Here is a 20,169-nt window from a genome sequence, read left to right as displayed (position 1 = left end):
TGGCTGGGTTTATTGTCAACATTTCCTATTTTACCCCTATATCATTGTAAACAATGCCTATTTTGTCCCTTCAAAACACCCTCACAAAAATATACTCAAATTTTTGCTATATGGACATTTTTGTCTTTTACGGACAATTGGGTTCTCCCACACGCTGGTGGCTGCAGGTAGGCAACAGCATCATAGTCAAACAAGGAACAGTGCCGTGGATCTTAGGGTGTGTGCTCTCATTTGCCAAACAATAATGAATTAGGCGTATCCACACAAAATTGTATGTAAACCACACAAAATTGAGACCATTAGGCTTATCCGATTCCTATTGAGGGAATGCTTCGTACATGTTTAAAATTTGCCCAATAAGAATGAATGCACAAAATGAATCTTTTGAAAATTGTGCCCATTGACGTACATGATGACTTTTTTTTTTTTTTTTTTATAAGCAACGTACATGATGACTTAAAGCTACGTAATAGACACGTAAGTTTTAGATTTAGGATTTTTCTATAAAGCTCCATGGCTGCCATATTATTTCATTCATGTAGAAATTTTCCAAAGCAATCACACCATGAGCTCTCAAATTTTCTTGGTGCCCTTCTTTGTTTTTCTTACACCCATTTTGTTGTTTTTATTGATCAAGCAAAGGAAGAAGCTTGCTGATCAAGCAAAGAGGCTCCCTCCTGGTCCTACCAAGCTGCCTCTTATAGGCAACCTCCACCAGCTTGGTGACTTCCCACATCGATCATTTCAACACCTTTCTGATAAACATGGACCACTCATGTTCTTGCAACTAGGCTCAATACCCACTTTAGTAATCTCCTCTGCCGGCATGGCAAGAGAGATTTTCAAAACGCATGATCGTATTTTTTCAGGCAGGCCTGTACTATTTGCTGCAAAGAAGTTTAGTTATAATAACTCTACAATGTCGTTTGCTCCCTATGGAGAGTATTGGAGGGAGATCAGGAAGCTTGTAATCTTGGAAATACTCAGCGCAAGGAGGGTCCAAACATTCCAGTTTGTGAGGGAAGAAGAGGTTGCACTTATGATTGACTCTGTAGCTGTTTCTTTGAATCCTGTCAATCTAAGTGAATTGACACTTTTGCTGACAAACAACATCGTTTGTCGGGCTGCTTTTGGTAAGATTTATGATGGTGGCCAAGGAGGAGTTTATGATATTATTTGTGAATCACAAGAATTATTGGGAGGATTCTGCATTGCAGACTTCTTTCCATGGATGGGGTGGCTAAACAAGTTCAATGGTCTTGAAACAAGGCTAGAAAAGAATTTTAGAAAATTGGATAAGTTGTATGAAAATGTGATTGAAGAGCACCTTGATCCAACAAGGCCTGAACCTGAGCATGAAGATCTTATTGATGTACTGCTCCAACTTCAGAAGGATTCCAATCAGGCTATTGCCCTCGATAATGAAAAAATCAAAGCTGTTCTCACCGTAAGCATTCTTGTTAATTGATGAGTAATACTCTTTTAGTAGACTGTTAAAATGACGTGACCGTAAAAAGTTATCAACTAAGAATCGTCTAAATATAGCATTTCTTTTGTTAATTACATATAAATCATAATTGTGCTCCATAAACTTTTGGAAACTTTTTCTAATTCTAATTAAACAAGCTTTCATTACTTGGTTAATTAGCAATGAGGGATGCTTTATCCACTAGGAGGAAATTGTTGATATGGGGTTTTAAGGGGATGTGAAATGCATTTTTTTTCATAGACATGTAATTGATGATAGAGATCATTTATTTTTTGCTTGTGGTTATAGTATTGCAGAATTTGGCAACATGTTATGAGTCTATGTAGTACTGTGTTTAACTCGCCTACTCGCTGGGAAGACGTGGTTTCTTTTGGGTTGAAGGAGTGGAGGAGAAAAATTATGAAGGCTTATTGTGCGACTATTTTTTGGTTTTTGCTTCTATAATATATAATATTTGGAAGAATTGTAATACTTTGAAGAGAAGCTTATTCAACGTATTAGATATAGGAGGTGAGGATCCAGTTTGCTACAAAAAGTAAATTTAAAAAGATTAAAAGAAATGATATTTTTTATAGTGCTTGTGGTATAGTTGGTTTAATTGTTGTGGAGATTTATTTGCTTGTTTAGGTGTTTTCAGCTTTAGCTCCTTGCTTTACCTTTTCTTTGTAAAGTGTTTAGTTTTTTTGGTTAATAGAAGTTACTCATTCATAAAATAATAATACTAATAATAAACTTTTGGAAAAGTAAGAATTTTTGCTGCTGTTTGTCAATGCAGGACATGTTCTTTGCAGGTACTGACACATCTTCAACCATACTAGTATGGATAATGGCTGAGCTGATAAGGAATCCATCTGTAATGCAAGGAGCACAAGATGAGGTAAGAGAAGCTGTGAAGGGAAAAGCAAAGGTGGAAGAAACTGACCTCCAGAAACTCATGTACCTAAAGCTAGTAGTGAAGGAGGGATTCAGGCTTCATCCACCAGTCCCATTACTTGTTCCAAGGGAAACTAGTGAGAGTTGCACGATTGAAGGGTACCATATCCCTGCAAAAACAAGGGTGTTTGTCAATGCAAGATCAATAGGAAGGAATCCAGAGTATTGGAAGAATCCAAATGAGTTCCAACCAGAGAGATTCTTGGATAGCTCGATTGACTTTAGAGGAAAACACTTCGAGTTGTTGCCATTTGGGGCTGGGCGTAGGGGTTGTCCTGGGATAAACTTTGCAGTCCAGATAGTTGAGCTTGCACTAGCAAATCTCCTGCTTCGTTTTGATTGGGAACTTCCTCATGGATTGAGAAGAGAAGATCTTGATATGGAAGAAGCTTTTGGGCTTACAGTGCACAAAAAGCTTCCTCTTTGCCTCGTAGCTAAGCCTTTGTAAGAGCATCTCCGACAATGAAGTTACTTTAGCTACTCAAAAACTCCTCTCTTTTATAGCTACTCATTTGCGCCAGCAGTGAAGTTAGTTTAGCTACTTATTCCCTTTAAATAATATTTGTTTTATATTTTATTTTCTCACCTTTCTCCTTCACGGAAGCACCCATATTCTCTCTCTGGAATATAACCAGAGCTTGGAACCAAATTCATAGCTTGGCCTTTTCTCTCTCTCACTCTCACTCACGGCCTTCTATCTGAAGAGAGAAAGTGGGTTTGGGTCAAAAGGGTCCTCTTGTATAGTGTTGGAGAAGAGCAAGATAAAGCTGGGGATGGTGGGTCGATTGGTGTCTTGACTGGGATTTGATTTGATGCATTTTTTCTCTTCAGTCGGGTCTGTTGATTTTGGGCGTATGTTTTGAGTGAAGGAATTGAATTGGGTATGTGAGTTTTGCGTATTTTTCTACGGTAAATGTAGATGTAGACGAGCTAGTTTGGTGGTGGAGATGGAGAAGGTGCAGCGGCGGAGGCAGTTTGGTGGTGGAGGTGCTAGTGCCTCGGTGGCGGTGGGTGGGCAATGGACGGCTTGGTGGCTTCAAGAGATAGTTGATGTTAAGTGAAGGGCGAGAGGGATAAGAGGGAGGGAGAGAGAGGAGAGAAGAGAGAAAAATATCTGAGAAAATAATAAAAAATCTTTACAAGGATATGAAAGTTTCTAATCATACAAAATAAAAGGCCACTGTTTTTACTATTAAAAGCCACCAAAGTTGTTTCTATGTTTTTTTTTTTCCTTTTAAGGAAGAATGGTAGGCACAAAGAAGACACCAATTAGTTAAGATGGGTTTTCAGTGGTTTCAATGGCTAACCGAGTTGTGAAACGGTGTGTAAGCTGCGATTCTCGTCAAATTACGAAAAAAACACACGTTGTTGTACGGTTATTTGGGGCCTTCGGATAAATGCTAAGCGACACGCGATACGTGTCGCGGTGCCTTACATTCAGGCCACGTGTTTATATCCAATTATTAGGAAAGGGGATAAGGTGCAAATCAAGCCATTTCTGCCGTCCAATAAAAAGATGACACAGAAGCCTAAAATAACGCATGGCTTTGTTACCAAAACACCATATTGGACCACTTTTATAAATTTTTGCGTTTTTTGCAAACACCTCTCAATGTTCAAAGTCTCTCCTCTCAATATTCAAAGTCTTTCACTTTGGTATATGACCTTTGATTTTGTTTTACTTTCTTATTTTTGTTAGAATTTTTGTTAAATCTTAATTGAGAGGTGTGAAATTACTAAAATACTCTTATTTTTTATTAAAATTATAAATAAGAGTAAATTTAAAATTAGGTATAAATGTTTTTTACTTATTTTACAGTTTAATTTAACTGTAATATTTAATAGTATGAAGTATTTGAAACGAAACAAAAATTGGATACACTAAATATTAGAAGATATTTTGAAAGGCAACTGATGTTTTTCTTTTATCTTATGAGTAAAAAACTTCTCCCCATCTACCTGTTATCTCACTTTTCTTGAGAAAACCGACAACCACAACTCTCTGCCTGTCTGTTTGTCTCTCTTTATGGTTTCTATCTGTATGATTGTATCTATATATCCGAATCAATATCCAATACAGTACCGAACATCAAAGAAATTAGCACTTGTTGTGGGAAGTTGATGGAATTGAGACGGTGCCTATGTGGGTACATCAAAAATCCAAACCTCAAGCAGTATGTTAATCCTTCTGGTGCCAAATTAAAAGGTTGCTAGCACTTGTGGTGTTTCCATTCATTGGCGTTCGGCTGGGTTGTGGTGGTGGCCCGGATTGGTCTTTCGACAGAGGTGAGATAATAGATAAATGGGGAGGGTTATTTTCGTCAATGAGTGATAAAAGAGGTTTAATATGGTGTTTTAGTAACCAAGCCATTTGTTGTTCCATGTTAATGTGTCAATTTTTTATTGGAAGACATAAAGAGTTTGGTTTGTGCCAAGACCTTAGAACAGTCAAATGTTATTTTTATCTAAAATATATGGCTCTTTAAATTTGTAAGAAATCCCTTACATTGGATTAGCTAAAAATACAATTGCAAAATGGATATTTGATTGGAAAAACAAAAAAAATAAAAAGTTAAATGTACCAGCACTTTTTAAGAAAGTCGTTTTATTTTTTTATTATTTCTCTTACTTATTTTTTCTTTTTTCCAAATCTTTTCTTACCTGTTTTCTCTTTTTTCCAAATATTTTCCTACTTTTTAAGGGATGATTGGTTGTTTTTTGTGTTTTTTTTTCTTCATGGAAATGGTTTTTTGAATTAAAATTAATAAAATATTATGTTAATAGAATAGATAGAAATATAGTTAATCGGATGTAGAGTCATTTAAAAATTCATTAGCTAAACTACATAAAAATGAGTTTTGAGAAGCTATTTTGCATAAAAATTTGACTCCTCCATTGTGAATGTTTTTTTATAGAAGTTATTCTCTTTGAAGATTATATATGATATTGTAATGGAAAAATTACATGCACTTTACCCCCCAAAGTTTGGGACGATTTTCAATTCGACCTCCAATGTTTCAATTTTTGCAATGCATCCCCCAAACTTCCAAATTTTTGCAATTCAACCAATTTTATCCCAAAATTTTCATATTACCCCTAATTTTTTTTTTCTTATATAAAACAAACTTGGGGGGTGCAAAATGGCCAAATGGCCACCCCAATTTTTTTTTAAAAAATTTTTTTATAAAAAATTATGGGCAATATAAGAATTTTGAGATAAAATTGGTTGAATTGCAAAAATTTGGAAGTTTGGGAGGTGCATTGCAAAAATTGAAACATTAGAGGTCGAATTGAAAATCGTCCCAAACTTTGGGGGAGTAAAGTATACTTTTCCCTATTGTAATAATGCAAAAATTACACTTTACCCCCTAAAGTTTAACCCAATTTGCAATTTAATCTCCAATGTTTTAAAATTTGCAATGTACTCAAACAAAGTATCAAAATTTTGCAATGTAGCCACTCTGTTAACAATTTTTGTCCAATTTTACAGAAAAAATTGTGCACGTGCAAGGCACATGTGTTTTTGGTCTACAATTTTCAAAATTGCTCTCAATTAAATAAATCAAATCATGAAGAAAAAAAAAAATTGGGTTGGCTACGGCCACCCCCAGTTGGCATGGGGTGGCCGGCCACCCCAATCTGGCCATTTGGTGGTGTCCGAGCCACCCCATTTGGCCATTTGGGGGTGACATGGCCAAAGAGGGTGGCTGAAATGACCAAAGAAGCCACCACAAAATTTTGTTTTAATTTCTATTTTTTGGGTTTTTTTTTTTTTTTTTTTTTAAAAAAAAAAAAAAAAAGAGAGAAATTAGGTATTTTCGATCATTTCTGTGAGAGAAAACATAAATTATTACTGGATGTGTCACATTGCAAATTTTTGATACTTTGTTGGAATACATCACAAATTTTTAAACATTGGAGGTCGAATTGCAAATCAAGTGAAACTTTGGGAGGTAAAGTATAATTTTCCCTATAATAATAATTTTTTTTTTTTTAATTAATAACAAATTATAAATTTAATGATCTCAAATAAATCTTAACAAAACAATGTCACATATATAACTAAAAATTTTATCCAAATACCCCTGATCGATGATCTGTTTGATGGCAAACTTTGTTAAACCATGCGCAGCATTATTTGCGACTCAACTGGTATGAATGACTTGGCAACTAGACACTTATGCCAAGTCCTTACAAATGTCCTTCACTAATTGCCAAATCTACTCTAATTACATCATGTAAAATTCACCCTTTTTTTATTTGTTTATTTTATTTTATTTTTTTTATCACTTGGAGTGCATCACCTTCCAAAATAATGTCTAAAAGTCTATCTCTTTGCAAAACTTAATAATGTGGAACGCTAGCCGCCGATGCTTCTATTGCGACCGGTTCTCGGTTCCTGTTCTAAAGCTTAGGCATTATTATTATTTTCCTCAAGAATATTGTGTAAAAGGTCAAATCTCAGTGATGGTGACGTGCATTTTTAATCACAGTAGTAGCAATCAATGGTATTTTAAAAGGGAATGTTGAAAGGCAATGAAAAAATGACATGATCATTCATTCTATATGTTATCACCACACAAAAGTTTCACCAATAATGTGGTAGAAAAAGACCTTCTTGATTCGTAGTTTGGTATTTCGAATCTCTACTCCTCAACCATCCTTTTGTCACTTCCTTTTTCCTCTTCAACTATTTCAAGTAATAATGTCATATTCTATTTAGTGAAAAAAAGGCAAGGAAGGCATCAAATAAAATAATTGGCCCAATCTGCATGGGTTTGTAATATTATATTACGAGTAATGTTATATACTATATTTTTATTTTATTTTGTTTAAATATTTTTTCTTGATTGTGCTATATTAACAAAATATAATAAAGGAGAAATTTCAGTTACATTCCTTGGAGGCTTGAAGTGTAATAAGCGGTTTTAAAATCATAACCTCTAAGTTTAAAAGTTTGCAATGTCAATAACACATGTTTCAGCCATTTTTAATTTTACCCTGTTTTTGTTAAAATGCTCAAAATACTCCGTTTTTAAAAAAGAAAGAAAAGAAAAAAAGTACAAGAAGTTTAAAAAATGTCTTGGCAGCCGTGGGTCACAAGAATTTTTTCTTTTTTTTAAAAAAAAAAAATTTCAATTTGTTAAAAAAAGGAGGAAATTTTGGCATTTAAAAAAAAAATGAAATTTAAAAAGGTTGAAGTATTTTTTAAAAAAACTTTAAAAATATGATTGTAAAGCAGTTTATAGAAATGAAAGTGTGTTATATTATAGTGAACAATGAATTCCACGACTCAATAGATGAATACAAATATTGGTGGGATTTTGGCGTGAGCTGTAGACAATGAGTGAACTTTGATTTCTTTTATGCGTTGTTTAAGCGTCATGTCATGCCCCCACCGCTTAATCAATAATGTCAAAGAATTTATTTATTTATTTTTTATTTTTTTATTGTCATTATTTTATTATTATTATTTTTTTTTTTTGTAAAGTCTATTTAACCCTCTCAAACTACTACCTTAATGATAATTTATCCTCAAATTATTAATTGCGACAATTTACTTTCCAAACTACAAAAATAATGACAATGTACCCCCACTTTTAACAAAATGATAAAATTACATTTACTAAAATAAAAATAAAAATACTAAAATTTATTTATTTTTTTTCAAAATTTTAAGAATATTTGTCTTATTGAAAATTATATAGGAGTAATTTCGTCACTTTGCTAGTATTGACAGGATATATTGTCAATGTTTTAAAAATTTGAAAAATAAATTATCATAATTGATAATGTAAAAATAAATTGTCATTAGGATAATAATTTGAGGAGATAAATAAACTTTACATATTTATTTTTAATTGTAACTTCTTTTCGTTTAAATGAACAGGTAAATTAATGGAGATCGACCAGAGGTAAGCCAAAGTCGCCAAGTGGACATGGGCTGTCGTTTTCGCTTTCAGGGAAAAAAAACAAATGTAAACACTTTAAAAATGAAGGCTTTTTTCCTTTTCTGCAAAGGAAACTTCCTGGAACCAGTGCTAATTTCCGGATCCACTCCTTTACGACGCCCATGGACTTCTTCGCCCACTGAGACTACCTTCACCCACGTCCTATACATTACCCAGAAAATGAATGTTTTGCCGTAGTTGACTGGCTCTCAGCAAGGTAAACACAGCCTTTGATGTTTACATAAATCTGATAAGATTTTGATGTGCTTGTTCTTGTTATTGTTCTTGTTCTTGTTGAGTTTTATAAAATTTGGGTAGTTGCTTAATTTAGGTAGTTTTAATGGGATGATGTTGGATTTGGACAACTGGGTTTTTGTTGTTATGTCTTTAGCTATAAAGGATTATGGAATTGTATATGATTTTTGGAACAGAAGTTTGTGAATATCTGTGTTGTTGGCGTTAGCATCTTAGGAATACATTTTTTGCTTTTCAGGGTAGCCAAAAATTGCCTTAATATTCTGTTCTCAAAGTAAGAAAAGTAATTTATGAATATTTCGTTTTTGGGGTCATATATAATGCTAATTGTATTGACCCCATTTGTTCATCAAATGAGTAAAAGCCACATTGTGTTACGTGAATGCGTAACAGAACTTGCCTCTCAACCGGGAAAGAAGCAGGATCTTGCTTCTTGTTCTGGCCTATGTTTGCTAATTTGAGAATTAGCGGTAGGAATTTGGAGGTTCCTAGGCCTCTTTGTCAAACACAAGGTTTGGGATAAAATTCTACATGCCTCTTTATTCATTATCACCCTTTAAATAGAAGAAAATACACGACACATAGTGGGAGTAGAACTCCTACACTGAGTTGGAGTTTAACTCCTACGCAATACTGCAGATAAGTGCAACACTCATAAAGACTGTAACAAGGAATCCTAATGTAATACTGACTTACTGATGTGGGACGATATTTACCTTTATTTTCGGTAAAAACAAAAATAAATAAAATATTAAAAATAATATTGGAGCAGCGCCGCTTGATCAGAATTTTACTCGTTCTCAGACAATGGAAGTACAAAAGGAAAGATTGTCACGATTCCTGCTGATTGTCAATTTTGTATTAAGATTTTTATTTTATTTTATTTTATTAGGACATTAATTTCTTTCCTTAATAGGGTTAGATTTGCTTTAATTATTTTTTCTTTCCTTATTAGGATTAGCCTTACCATTACTACTAGGATTAGGTTTCTTTCTCTACAAGTATTTCTCTTCTATTATCGAATTATTATTAAATCAGAGAATTTTTTCTCAAATTACTCTATGGAGTTTTATTTTTCTTTTAGCTTGCGGCTTGTTTTATCTTATGGGTAGAAGACGAAGACACTTCTCCTTGCAGAATCAAAGACGACGTTCTTTGATTAGTTACCTTAGGCTTCCTTGCAGAATTAGTTACCTCAGTCTTCCGCTACGTCACTTACTGACTCAACAATAATTAGCTAACTGCTGCATGCTAATCCCTTAATATTTGTTATCATAACACATTGATTTTCTCTACCACTTCCAAAGTTATTTATTTATCTATTGTCAATGCAAACCCAATTCTTGGAACTGCATTGAAGCTCAATCTAGCAAATTTTTTTGGTGCATTAACAGTCACTGGGAGAAAAGAAGAGGTATCCAAATTCTGAATTCCTGGACTGCTTCATTGTTTTGGTCAATTAGGGTTTCAGGGTGTTGAGTTTGCTCAAAAAGCGTGTTGAATTTGCTTCATTGCTCATATGTCATCTGGTAAGTTGTTTTCTCATTTGTTGGATGTTGCAGAATTTCTGTAGGATATAGAGTTGATGGGTGGAATTATTTCAAAGCGGGAAAGTCCTAGACAGGCTTCATCTAGATCATCTGATTCATACTCATGGAATCATCACAGTTATCCACAGTCGCCACATCCACAGTCAACATATCCACAACCAAGCCAGGACTACATGCCACATCAGCATTTTGCACCTCCACCTCCACCTCAAACCTATGGTGGTGGTCAGGCCCCGGAGTCAAGAAGGAGGTTAGAGAGGAAGTATTCAAAGATAGATGATGATTATAATAGCCTGGAGCAGGTAATATAATATGTTCTATTTCTAAGTGAATGAACTGTTGTAATTGGGGATGACTAGAGTAGCCAGTCTCTTTCAAAGTCATATCTTACTTTCACTAGGACTGTATTTAAGGGTTTCCATACTCGGAAAAGCACTGGTGTTTACTCTTTGAATTAGTTGTGACTTTTAACCATATTAACATTTTTTCTTTTATTAAATAGAAGATGTTCTATATTATCATTGCTGTAATAATACTTTCGGTACTTAAAAGGGAGTTTCACTTTTATGGCATACATTGATGATTTCGCAGTGCGTTGAGGTTGAAATGCTTATTCTTTCTAAAGTGATATTATTTTCTAACACTTGATGAAATGATCATGATTTACACCTAAATGTACCTGGTGTTCTTAGTGCTAAGTGGTTAGTTTCTGCCTACATGTAGATGCAAAACATTGGATGGTGCCTTTGTGAGGCATTTGACTCCGCATGTGTAATATAAATTCTAACAATTTTCTGTTTGCTATGAATGATCCTTTGTACGAGCAGTGCTGATGTTGGACATGTCCTTGATGTGGTCAACCATGTGATAGGAACATGGGATAATGTGTTATAAATATTACTTATTCCTATTTCATAGATTGTATACATACAGAGATAATGTATGTGTATGTATTAAAGCCTTACTTGGCACTCTAGTTTGCTGAGAGGGAGAAGATGTAGAAGATTGCTTTGTTCTTCATGCGTCTCAACTTATTTTCACCTACTGGTGTTTGCTGTAGTTGAAAATGTAACTGTTCAGTTGCATTTGTCTATGTCTAGCTGTATGTTGATATCTACTGTTTTTGAACAGAATATGAACTATTATATAATTGTTTTTATTGATGTCTATGTCTGGGTGTTATCTTGATGTCTTTGAAGAAAATATAAATTAATTTTTGAACAAATATAAGTTTTAGATAGTTCTGCTTACTGATGGGCATATCTGTATTGGTAGTTTAGCTAATCACTAATTTTATGATGTTGTGAAATACAATACTTGCCTCAGGTTACTGAAGCATTGGCACGCGCTGGGTTGGAATCTTCCAATCTTATTGTTGGTATTGACTTCACAAAGAGCAATGAGTGGACAGGTTTGACCTCCTATTGGTGCATATAAGCCCTCTTCAAGCTTTAGTTAAACATGCTTAACATGCTTTTGCATTTAGGAGCAAGGTCCTTCCACCGGAAAAGTTTGCATCACATTGGAAATGAACAAAATCCCTACGAGCAGGCAATATCTATTATTGGAAAAACATTATCCTCGTTTGATGAGGATAACTTGATTCCCTGTTATGGATTTGGAGATGGTATTTCTTCTATAGAGGTCTTACATTGGTATTTTCTCTTTTTTAAAAATAAAAATAAAAATAAAATTGTCCTCTAGATAACTAAGATTGTATTTAATTCTACAAATTGACAGCATCAACGCATGATCAAGAGGTTTTCAGTTTCTATTCAGATGAGCGATTTTGTAATGGATTTGAAGAAGTATTGAGACGATATAGAGAATTGGTCCCTCATCTACGACTTGCAGGTTTGAATCTGACTTATTCTTATCATCTACCGTTTTGAATTGGTCTTAGCTTACGGTTCTTTTGTTCCCATTTCTGTGACAGGGCCAACATCATTTGCCCCTATCATTGAAATGGCCGTCACTATTGTTGAGCAAAGTGGTGGCCAGTATCATGTGTTACTGATAATAGCTGATGGGCAGGTACTTTGTCTCTGGTCTGTACTTTGTGGCTATTTACTACTCTTGATATAGCTGCACAAACTTTACAAACTAGCTGTACTAATATGATTCTGTAATTTCTAGTACCACTTATCAGATGCAAAAGAAAGGTTTTAATGTTGAATAATGAAAGTGCTAGATTTGAGAAATTGTCAAAATTTTCTTTTGATTCCGATCTGTTTGGGTAAGTATCTAGTTATTGACCACAGAATTCCTGAATTGAAAGTCTGGAACTTGCCATTTTCAGTGTAGCCGTTAATAAAATTTTCATAACTCTATACCTCTTGACCTGCTTGCCAAGCAAACATGGAATGTGAGAATTATACGTAAGGAGATCGTTATAGTTGCATGGCATTGTCATAACAATAGAATGCGAAATTAATGACTATAGTTATAGAAAATTGAGAGAAAGCATGGTGAAGAGATAGAGACAAAGTTCCTTGGGCACCAAGAATTTGGAGATATTTGTGTCAAGGGCTAATCAAATAGATTTTCCATCCATTAATATCTGCTAGTAGCTTATGAGTGGTTCTAGTATCTTATGAATAGTTCCGGCCACAGAGATATTTTTGTCAGGGGCTAAAATGAAATACCCAATGGTTCTAGTAGCTCATCGGATTTCCTCATTGATGAAAGTATTAGCAATTAAAGCAGACTCTTAGAGCAAAGTAACATCTAATTAGATTGGTAACTTTTTCCTAGAGGAAGCTAGAGCTAACAAATATTAACAGAAGATTATATCCATGTTCCAGTTTAACGCAAAATGTCTATATTAGTATAGTATTACTTACAGCTGGAAAACCCTATGTTTTGCGACACCAATGAGATTTAGCTCAAATGGTACTTCCTCCCTTTGTAGCAAGGTGGAGGGTGAGGTCGTGGATTCATGTCCCACTAGGTGCGTGTGTAACTTACCAGTTTTTTTTTTTTTTTTTTTGAAATAAAAAAAGCCTATTTTGCAATTGAAAGTTTAGTTTCGGTTAGACATACTACAGCAGCCAGCTTCTCTTTGGCCAATGTTTGTTATTTCAGTTTGTTTATTTTATATTCCTTGAAACCATGGGGCAGGTGACAAGAAGTGTTGATACTGAGCGTGGCCAACTAAGCCCACAGGAAAGGAAAACTGTTGATGCAATTGTGAAAGCGAGGTATTGCATAGCAGTTTGTTTGTGGTCATATACTCTGCATAAAAAACACCTTTTAATATGCTTTTTAATTTGCAGTGAGTACCCTTTGTCAATTGTATTAGTTGGGGTTGGAGATGGGCCATGGGAGATGATGAGACAATTTGATGATAACATCCCTGCTCGTGCCTTTGATAATTTCCAGGCAAGTATTCCTTGGTATTTGGATATCATTTTGGTCTATGTTAGAGCTTGCATCATTTGGACCTATTCTTGGTCAATGTTTGATTGAGAAATAGTGCGTTCTTTCGGCTTTTGTAGTTTGTGAATTTTACCGAAATAATGTCAAAGAACATGGACCGACCCAGAAAAGAAGCAGAATTTTCTCTTGCAGCCTTGATGGAAATACCATCACAGTACAAAGCAACATTAGAGCTTAATTTATTGGGGTAACGATACATGATTCTCCATTGTAAGGTCTTGATGGTTCTGCTATTGCTGCCAGTAACAGAATTCATTTGCAATTTATTTATGTAGTGTTAGTAGGGGGAATGCTGTAGACAGGGTTTCTCTTCCTCCACCTATGTATGGTGCAGCTTCTTTCAACGCCAAAAAACCTTCACATTCAAGCAGTTTTCGTCCGAGTGCACCCTCTTCTGGTGGACCTCGTACAGTTGGTGGCTCGGCTGCTCCTTCAAGTCATGCTTCTGATAATCATGTAATGCACACTTTCTACTTCTGGAATTGACTATCTGCATCTGTGACGCTTACCGTCCACGATTGCTGTCTTTAAATAATGATCGCAATGTGACTAAGAGTAGATTTTTCTAAATCCATGATCACAATTCTCAAGTCAATGTGAGAAATTTTTAACCTATCTTTTTCTGTGATCCCCACAGCTTTGTCCCATTTGCCTTGCCAATCCAAAAGACATGGCGTTTGGTTGTGGGCATCAGGTAATGTAGTTAGCCATTTTTCTCAAATCCTTCTTGGAGCTTAGATGAAAGAATTTATATGTGACCCAGATTCTGTTGAGTTGCAGACATGTTGCGAATGCGGAGAAGATCTCGAGTCATGCCCCATTTGCCGGAGCATCATTCAGACCAGAATAAAGCTGTACTAACTGGTGTCTGTTCTTCAGGAAAAATTTTGGGCCTCTTTAACTTCAGCTCCTAGTCTTTGCCAATCCCTTTCCTGGTTGGGAGCTTGCCAGCCTGGTACTGGTTTTAGCTGGATTGGGTATCAGATCTCTGAAGATTCAGGGAAGGGGGTACTCATCAGATACTTGTTCCTTGTATATATATTTCAATGTTTTGTTGATTCGTAATTATGCCTCCAATGCATCTTTATGTCCATTGGATTCCTGGGACATATACACAATAAGTATTTTTCATTTTCACTTGTTAAAAAGTTCAGTTTCTTGCTTGCATCTAGTAGTGTCACTGCTAGTATGATGGGCCAATGTGCTAGTGTCACCCTTTTTTTTTTTTGTTGTGATTCTTTGAGATCTTCAAACCTCCCCCTTTCCTAATATGATGGGCAATTCTTTTTCCTTTTTCTTTAGGACCTAACATAAAACTAAAAAAGAAAAAGTTAAATGTATAAAAGAATCAGGGATGACCAAGGCAGTCCACCAGAGAAATGATTGACTGCTTCTTTTCATTTTCAAGAATGCAAACGGGTCAAACGTGCTTTACTTGTGTTTGTGGAGAATATTTTCAGGAAAAATGGTATAGGTTAATAAATTTTTTTTTGTTTTTATTTTTATATTTGGCCCATTTTATTTTACAAATCAGCTATTAGATTTATGAACTTATGTGAACTCCACATAAGTCAATGGTAGACTCTACAAATCTAATGGTTGATCTATTAAATTTGTAGGAGAATATGGGTCAAATATAGATAATTTATTGACCTCTAACATTTCTTTATCTTCAGTCATGCCCCATTTGTCAGAGCACCATCCTATCCCGAAGAAGGGCTTGTTTGAGATTGCATTTGAGGGACCTAAAAGTGCATTTAACACTTAAAAAGTCCGTTTGAAAAAAAAAAAAAAAAAAAGTACTCGTCTAGTAAAAAAATTAAAAGCGCTTTTAAGGGTTCAAAAAACCTAAAAATTGTCAAAACGTATTTTTAGCAAAAGTTTAAAAATGAAACTTTTACCAAAAAAAGTTTTTTTGACTTAAAAGCTCTATTTTTTTAAAAACAATCACAAACATGTTCTAAAGCTCTATATTAACTAGTGTCTGTTCTTCAGGAAACTTCTTTAGCGACGTTCAACTTCGGCTCTATGGACTTTTTGCCATTTACTTCCTGATTGAGAGTTTGGTGTTGAATTTAGCTGAACACAAGATAGTACATTCTTGGGATCCGGCTTCTAGGGGTGGGCAAGAACCCGCCCAACCCGCAAAACCACCCCGCCCCGCCTCGCGTGGATTTTCAATGTTATTTTGCGGGTACAGGTTGGATTTTATCCAACCCATGCAGGGCGGGGCGGGTTGTGGGTTTAGTGATTTTTTTCCTAGGGATACCCACTACGTCCTGGATATATATACACTTAAAAAAAAAACCCTAGAATCCAGATTCTTCTTTGTTCTTTCATTCTCATTTCTTCTCAACTGCACCTCCATCCCCTGTTCCCCTCCATCCTCTCTCCATCTCTCGACTCTCACTCTTACCGACATTGCCACTCCTCTCTCCACTCTCACTCTCTCAGACTCTCACTCTTGCCGCTCCTCTCTCACTGTCGCCGCTCCTCTCTCTCTCGTCGCTTCTGAAGCACTAACCTAGCCTCTGTAGTTTGCTCCCGAGTCTCTCTCTCTCTCTTGGCTCTCATATTGACCTTCGTGACTGAATCACCCCTTGGTCTGATTTGTATTGTTTGATTATATTGTAATGTTAGGGTTTTTTGTTGTTAACGATTTTTTGTTCTTGATTCTTGTTAAGGATTTTTTGTTAGGGTTTTCGTTCTGTATTGTTTGATTTTTCTCTCAAAAGAAGGTTTGATTTTTTGTTCTGGGGTTCTGTAACTTCTGTTGTTGGGTTGTGTTTGTTTAGGAGGAAAATAAATTTGCAAAAGAGATGAAAATGAAAGAGAAGAAACACAGGAGAAGAAAGATACATGTACAACCGGCAAAACCTGCCCTGATCTACCCCGCCCCGCAATACCCGAACCTGCCCGAATATTGTTCCTTGTGCTCGGGTGGCAGGTTGAAATTTCCAAACCCGTAGGATGCGGGGCAGGTTGGGGAAATGGCCGATACCCGCCTCGCCCCGACCCGCGACCACCCCTACCGGCTTCAATGCGGTAGTGAAAACTATTGCACAATTTTGCATAACAGTCCATGCAAAACTGTGCCGTCTTGCATGGAGTTCAAGTGTTGTTTTAAAACTCCTCACGCCGTTAGTAGGGCTGGCAATTTTGACACGACCTGTGAACCCGACACGAACATAACACGAAAAAACATATATTGGGTTTAGCCTTATCGGGTTCGGGTCTTAATTGGGTCTACCCGTTTAAGTCCCGGTTAATTCGTGTCTAGCAGGTCGACCAGCCAGACACGGTTACTGTTCGGGGCAGGTACCTGTTAGACCCAGTTAGTGTTCGAGTTTGACAGGTACCCGTTAGACCCGGTTACTGTTTGGGTCTGACAGGTACCCGTTAGACCCGGTTACTGTCTGTGTCTAACGGGTACCCATCAGACCTGGTTATAATTTTTTTTATTTTTTTATTTTTTTATTTTATTTTTTTAAAAAAAAGAAGCATATTTGTAGTGTTTCATAATTCATATATTTGATTACATGGAATGGATCATGGATCCTTCAAGACTTCAAGTGAACAAGTATTTTGTAATGAATTATGAATTTAATGTTGATGTAGTTTTGAGTTTTGTTTCTTTTATTATTATTATTATTATTATTATTATTTTGTTTTTGTTAGCTTTTTTTTTTTATTATCTTTTTCTTTATTGCTATAATGAAAATATTGACACATTTTACCCCTCAATCTCATTCATATTTTGATCATTTTGAAATAGAAATTTTAGTTTTGTCCCTACTTAGACTTTATGCTTTATAAGGTATCGATGAGGGCCAAGTGACTTACTAGTAACCAAGCGTCCAAGCCAACCCCTCGAATAAGTCCGACTTAATAGATTTTGAGGCCTAAGACAACAAATTTAGGTAGGGCCTTTTTTATATTTAAATATTTAATTAAATGATTTTAATTTAAAAACATTCTTCTTGCTTTTTGCCCTTAATTTTTTTTCTTTTTCAAATGATTTGCAAAATTCATCTCTGTTATGAGATATTTAATTTCAACAAATTACAAATATCATATTTTGTGTTGAAATATACATAATTCTTTTTTAGTGGAATGTAATTTGAGCAAAATTAAATTTCTTTATACTAAAAATTATTTTAATAAATGAACTTAGTCAATATGCTTGCTTGTTTTAAGTTTAGGTGAAATCATGAGTTTAGTAATTTCTTTTGGAGTACAATTACGGTCACTTTCCATATATATATATATATATATATATATATATATATATATATATATATATATATATATTTTTTATCCTTTATTAAAGCCTTTAATATCTTGGAACTCAATTTTTTGCATTGACAGTGTATTGATGTATTATTATTACAATTTTGATTTTTTTTTTTAAAAAAAAATTATAGTTTAGGGCTTTAACGGGTTGGGTCGGGCCGGGTCTACCCGATTAGACCTGATTATTTTAAACGGGTAAAACGGGTTGTGTCGAGTTACCCGACTATTTTCGTGTCATAATCGTGTCAGACCCGATTACCCGTTTAGCTAAACATGTTGTGTCTGTGTATAGGCTAATCGTGTAACAGATACCCGCAGGTCGTAATCGAGTCGTGTCAGGTACCGATTTTGCCACCCCTAGCCGTTAGGGGAAAGAAATAGGAAGAAAATATAAGCTCTCTCTTTCCTTCTTCTTCCTTCCTCTGTAAAACCCCTTTCTGGAGCTCCGGTTATGAGCTATACCCATTTTGAGGATTTTCCTGGACGGGCAAATGTTGCCGGTGGGAAGGACATTCAACGGTAGTGAATTCACGGAGCTTTGGGTTTGAGCATGGCTCTGACCCGAGTATATTAGCGGGGTGTAGATCCGGAATCAGATCTCTTATGGCTAGGTTTGAAATTACGAGCGGTTGCGCTGGATCGGAGGCTGTCACCGGCCATGGGACTGCTCTCCAGGTCTATAGCGATTCTTGTAGGAATTGAAAGAGGGAAAGAGAGAGGAGGGGGTCTAGAGAGAGAAACTTCTCTCTTTCCTCTTTGGTTCTATGTGATCGTTCTTGGGTATGTGAGGAAGAGGATGACATATAAGTGTATATAATTTTTTTTTTTTTTCTTTTGCCCTTTTTGATGTTTTTTGGGTTAGATTTTATTTGAGCTCTAAATCTCCATTGAAGGAGACGGGTTCTTGATGTTGCTGTTACTTCCACCGTTGTCTGTCTAAAAATAGAGAGAAAGAGAGAGATTGAAATTGAAAGAGAATCAAAAATGAGAAATGCTTGGCTGCAATAAAATGGCCATGTTTTGGCCATTTTAATTCTAGTTGGCAGGGCCCTTTTTAATTTTTAAATCAAAATTAAAATAATAAAAAATTCATAAAAGAAATTGAAAAATAAAAAGGGGGTGGTTGGCCACCCATAGAGGGTGGCCGAACCACCTCAGTTGAGCCTTCGGGGTGAATTGGCCACCCCTAAGGGCCAAAAAGAAAAAAAATAAAAAATAATAAATTTGGTGGGTTTGTCGGCCACCCCCAAGGGCCATGGGGGTGGCTTGGAACACCCCCACCGGCCACTTGGGGGTGGCCAAAGCCACCCCTATGGGCCAAATCCATAATTTTTTTTTATTTTTTTATTTTTGGCCCTCGGGAGTGGCCAACCACCCGTTTTTATTTTTCAATTTTTTTATGAATTTTTTATTATTTTAATTTTGATTTAAAAATTAAAAAATTTTAAATATTAAAAAATTAAAAAGGACCTGCCAACTAGATTAAAATGGCCAAAACATAGCTATTTTATTGCAACCATTCATTTCTCATCAAAAATAGCTTCAGCATCCCAATATCATTCCCACTTTAATTTAATTTCTCTGTTCGTTTTTCGTTTATGGGTTTGGCAGAGACCTTCTTGATTTCTCTATTTCTCATCTGGGTTTTCTGGCCATTGATGATTGAAGTGATGGGTCTATCAATGCGATCTTACGCATCTCTCTCTCCGGGGTCTCGCGAGAGCAGTCCCACGGCCAGTGACAGAACCGGAGCTCCACAAAAGGGGTTTTACAGAGGAAGGAAGAAGAAGGAAAGAGCTCTTTTATATTTTCTTCCTTGTTCTTTCCCCTAACCGCATGAGGAGTTTTAAAACGGCACTTGAACTCCATGCAAAACGGCACAATTTTGCATGGACTGTTATGCGAAATTGTGCTGTTTTGCATAACAACTTCTATGCAGTAGTTTTCACTACCACATAGAATCCGGATCCACATTCTTGTGCTTTTTGAATCATGGAATGTTTATGTTTCCATTGCATCCTATGTCCATTTGATTCCTGGGTTTTGGAGTTGTTCCAAACACTTATATTCTCCTATATTTTATTTATTTGTCTTGGAACTACTCCCAATATTTTAATTAATTATTTATCTTGGAAATAACCTTTATTAGTGCCATTAATCATTCAACACTAAAGGAGGTTTGTTAAACGCCCTTCTATTTTCAAATACTATTCACCTCATTTTTTTCAAAAAATTAATATAAAAATATTTTCATTTTTTA

At 35.5% G+C, this 20,169-nt stretch overlaps 2 protein-coding genes across 2 annotated transcripts; both read left to right on the top strand.

The window, feature by feature from the left end:
• The first annotated feature begins 550 nt into the window (after nt 1-550).
• Nucleotides 551-2,924, top strand: LOC132175329 (cytochrome P450 71A9). Its single transcript, XM_059587231.2, has 2 exons — nt 551-1,447; nt 2,265-2,924. Exons 1-2 carry the CDS (start codon nt 566-568, stop codon nt 2,868-2,870), a joined length of 1,488 nt encoding a protein of 495 aa, XP_059443214.2. The 5' UTR covers nt 551-565; the 3' UTR covers nt 2,871-2,924.
• Nucleotides 2,925-8,429: 5,505 nt separating this feature from the next.
• Nucleotides 8,430-14,783, top strand: LOC132175309 (E3 ubiquitin-protein ligase RGLG2). Its single transcript, XM_059587203.2, has 12 exons — nt 8,430-8,590; nt 10,191-10,480; nt 11,505-11,589; nt 11,665-11,805; nt 11,919-12,032; nt 12,115-12,212; nt 13,299-13,378; nt 13,454-13,559; nt 13,676-13,803; nt 13,892-14,072; nt 14,254-14,310; nt 14,397-14,783. Exons 2-12 carry the CDS (start codon nt 10,214-10,216, stop codon nt 14,475-14,477), a joined length of 1,338 nt encoding a protein of 445 aa, XP_059443186.1. The 5' UTR covers nt 8,430-8,590; nt 10,191-10,213; the 3' UTR covers nt 14,478-14,783.
• Nucleotides 14,784-20,169: the final 5,386 nt, after the last annotated feature.

This window comes from Corylus avellana, chromosome 3, assembly GCF_965113065.1.
Source record: "Corylus avellana chromosome 3, dhCorAvel1.hap1.2, whole genome shotgun sequence".
Classification (NCBI taxonomy): domain Eukaryota; kingdom Viridiplantae; phylum Streptophyta; class Magnoliopsida; order Fagales; family Betulaceae; genus Corylus; species Corylus avellana.
This window is presented reverse-complemented; position numbering and strand designations above follow the sequence as displayed.